The following is a 2,277-nucleotide window of genomic DNA, read 5'->3' as shown; positions in this document are numbered from 1 at the left end:
GGGTTGATCTCATCAACAATCTTCCAATGTCTTTTTCATCGGGGCCAGACTAGATTACACATTTAATCTCACATTTAGTCTGGATTATCAGGCTATAATCCAAATTTACCATCAATGAAACTGATTGAAATTCTATATTAACCATATTAAGTCCCTGATTGAGCTTGAAGTTGTGTTTTCTATGTTGTTATGAATTAGAAACTGTCCATAAAGTCTTGATTGAAAGGATAAAAACTCCTCAGGTTTAGCAGAGACCAGGTCGTTTATTCAGAGGAAGAAGATAAATGTTAGTGATGCTTCCCATCCTCACATCATTTCTGTTAAAGCTTGTTTTTTTCCACCAGCTGCAGCTGTGGTTCCTGTTACTGAGAATGAAAGCTGGTTCAGCTGCAGCTGCCTTCATTTCTCGTTATTTTACCAAACATGCTTTAATTAACCTTAAAAAATAAACACAGTTTACGTCTATTTTAAAAATACAATCACTGTTTAATCTGTTCTACGTCACTGTTTGAAAGCAAACACGAAGGATGACGGTTGCAAAGGTCCGATGCTCTCACAGTGCCAGGAAGGGGCGGAGCTTGTGCTGGAGCAGGAATGGCCCCTCCCACTTCTACGCACAATACTCTGCAAACACAAACAGTTTGGATAAATAAAGCAGGAGGTTAGCATCCAGACCAGGGTGAATCTGAAGATAATAACCTTTGTGGTGCGGCAGTCGGACGCTCTGCTTCAGGTTATGGCAAGCTGAGTTCCTGAGAAATGCTGTCACCACCTCAGACGCCGAGTCCTTCTGCCGTACTTCAGGTCAGAGCACAGAAAACGGATCCATTAAGCCATCGGACAGAACGACTGATGGAACCAACCAGACCAGAGAAGCGACCCTTAACGATAATCCTACAGACGTCTTACCATACAGCATGAACCTGTTGAGGGAGTCTACGGAGTCGGCCTCTGTCTGCCGCGGCTCCACTTCCTGGAAGATTATGCAGTCGCGGCAGTTGGCCCACGCACCGTTCCAGAGCAGGTTCCTTCGCTGAGGCCTCCCTGGATTAACAGCAGAGATACTCTGATGGTTCCTTCATTAACGGCTAAATAATTAAGATCCTTTCTCAGTGGGAAGATTTATTTTAATGAACCGAGGAGAAAATCTACCAGATTTAGTCTCGATCCTCAGCCCAGTTTACAGAGACAGACTACAGACCAGGACACCACTACCTCCATCCCTACCACCCTTAGAGGGAGACCAGATCCACATACGTCTCCCTCCGTGCCTCATCACACACACAGACCATTTCATGGTGCATCACACTGCCTGTGTCCTTCCAAGTAGAAATCCTCCTCCTTCCTTCTCTTCATACCTCAGCCTAAATAAAGGAAATGATTCAATATAAACTACAGTGAAGCTAAAATGGGGGAACTTCCTGTGGAACACAGGATAAGGAAATGACCTTATGTTTGCTGCAAAGATGAACTTATTACTAAGATGATGTAATAAAGTTAATAAGCAACAGAAAGCAACAACCAGACAAAGGCTTTTCCCTTTCAGCCCTCAGGAATATTCTGAAGAAGGGAACTGATGAAGTTCTCATGGAAAATTGTTTTTCTTTTCCTGTTTCCCTTTTTTTTTCTCAGATTACCTTCAGGCAGTGAAATCAGCTGCTCTAACCCAGGAAGAACCACTGATGTAGGTGATGGATGGGAGCAGGCGGTGCTTCTCTTACCTTCCAGCAGCAGGTCATCCCTGCCAGGCTGGATGTAATAGGTCCAGTTCTGTTTAATGCAGGCCTCTCCCCTGAAAGAACAAAGGAGCATAAAACCAAACCCATCGTATTGACAGGAAGTGAAATTTAAGGGTTAGTATTACACATGCATCATTTTCCTCGGGTTTCATAAGCTTTGCTTCCTTTCTGAATGAAGGACCTTCGCCCCCCTGTGGTTTCCGTGTTGCTATGATGCAGATTTCCACACATGAAAGCTTCATTTTCCTTTTCAGCTTTCCTGTAAAGACGATACCTTCAGTTTAACCTCACACTGAGCCTGGTTCTGGTTCTGGTTCTGACTGGGGGATCAGATGAGGAGAATTGGACCAGGAAGCAGAGTCGTAGTTTAACAGACCTCTCTGCAGCTTCTCTACTGTTACCCATTCTTTACTCCATCCAGACCCCATCCTGCCCACGACCAAAATCTAATAAATTAGCAAATATTCCCAAAGGAGTAAATCAAGATAAGCTTATTAAAATATAAATAACTCCAATTGGGGAAAAGTCTGCTAGTTAA

The 2,277-nt window shown here is 43.6% G+C and overlaps 1 protein-coding gene across 1 annotated transcript in view; it reads right to left on the bottom strand.

Annotated features, from left to right (window-relative positions):
* Positions 1–160: 160 nt before the first annotated feature.
* The window catches only part of apom (apolipoprotein M), a 4,985-nt gene continuing 2,868 nt past the window's right edge, over positions 161–2,277 (bottom strand). Inside the window, exons 3-6 of the mRNA XM_015403951.1 lie at positions 1,722–1,792; positions 910–1,044; positions 700–798; positions 161–624 (exon numbers count right to left, since the gene is read on the bottom strand). Of these exons, the coding sequence (XP_015259437.1) occupies positions 611–624; positions 700–798; positions 910–1,044; positions 1,722–1,792 (319 nt within the window). The 3' untranslated portion in view covers positions 161–610. The remainder of the gene's footprint in view (positions 625–699; positions 799–909; positions 1,045–1,721; positions 1,793–2,277) is intronic.

The sequence above is a fragment of the Cyprinodon variegatus genome, unplaced genomic scaffold (genome assembly GCF_000732505.1).
Source record: "Cyprinodon variegatus isolate N-32 unplaced genomic scaffold, C_variegatus-1.0 Scaffold1598, whole genome shotgun sequence".
Lineage (NCBI taxonomy): Eukaryota > Metazoa > Chordata > Actinopteri > Cyprinodontiformes > Cyprinodontidae > Cyprinodon > Cyprinodon variegatus.
This window is presented reverse-complemented; position numbering and strand designations above follow the sequence as displayed.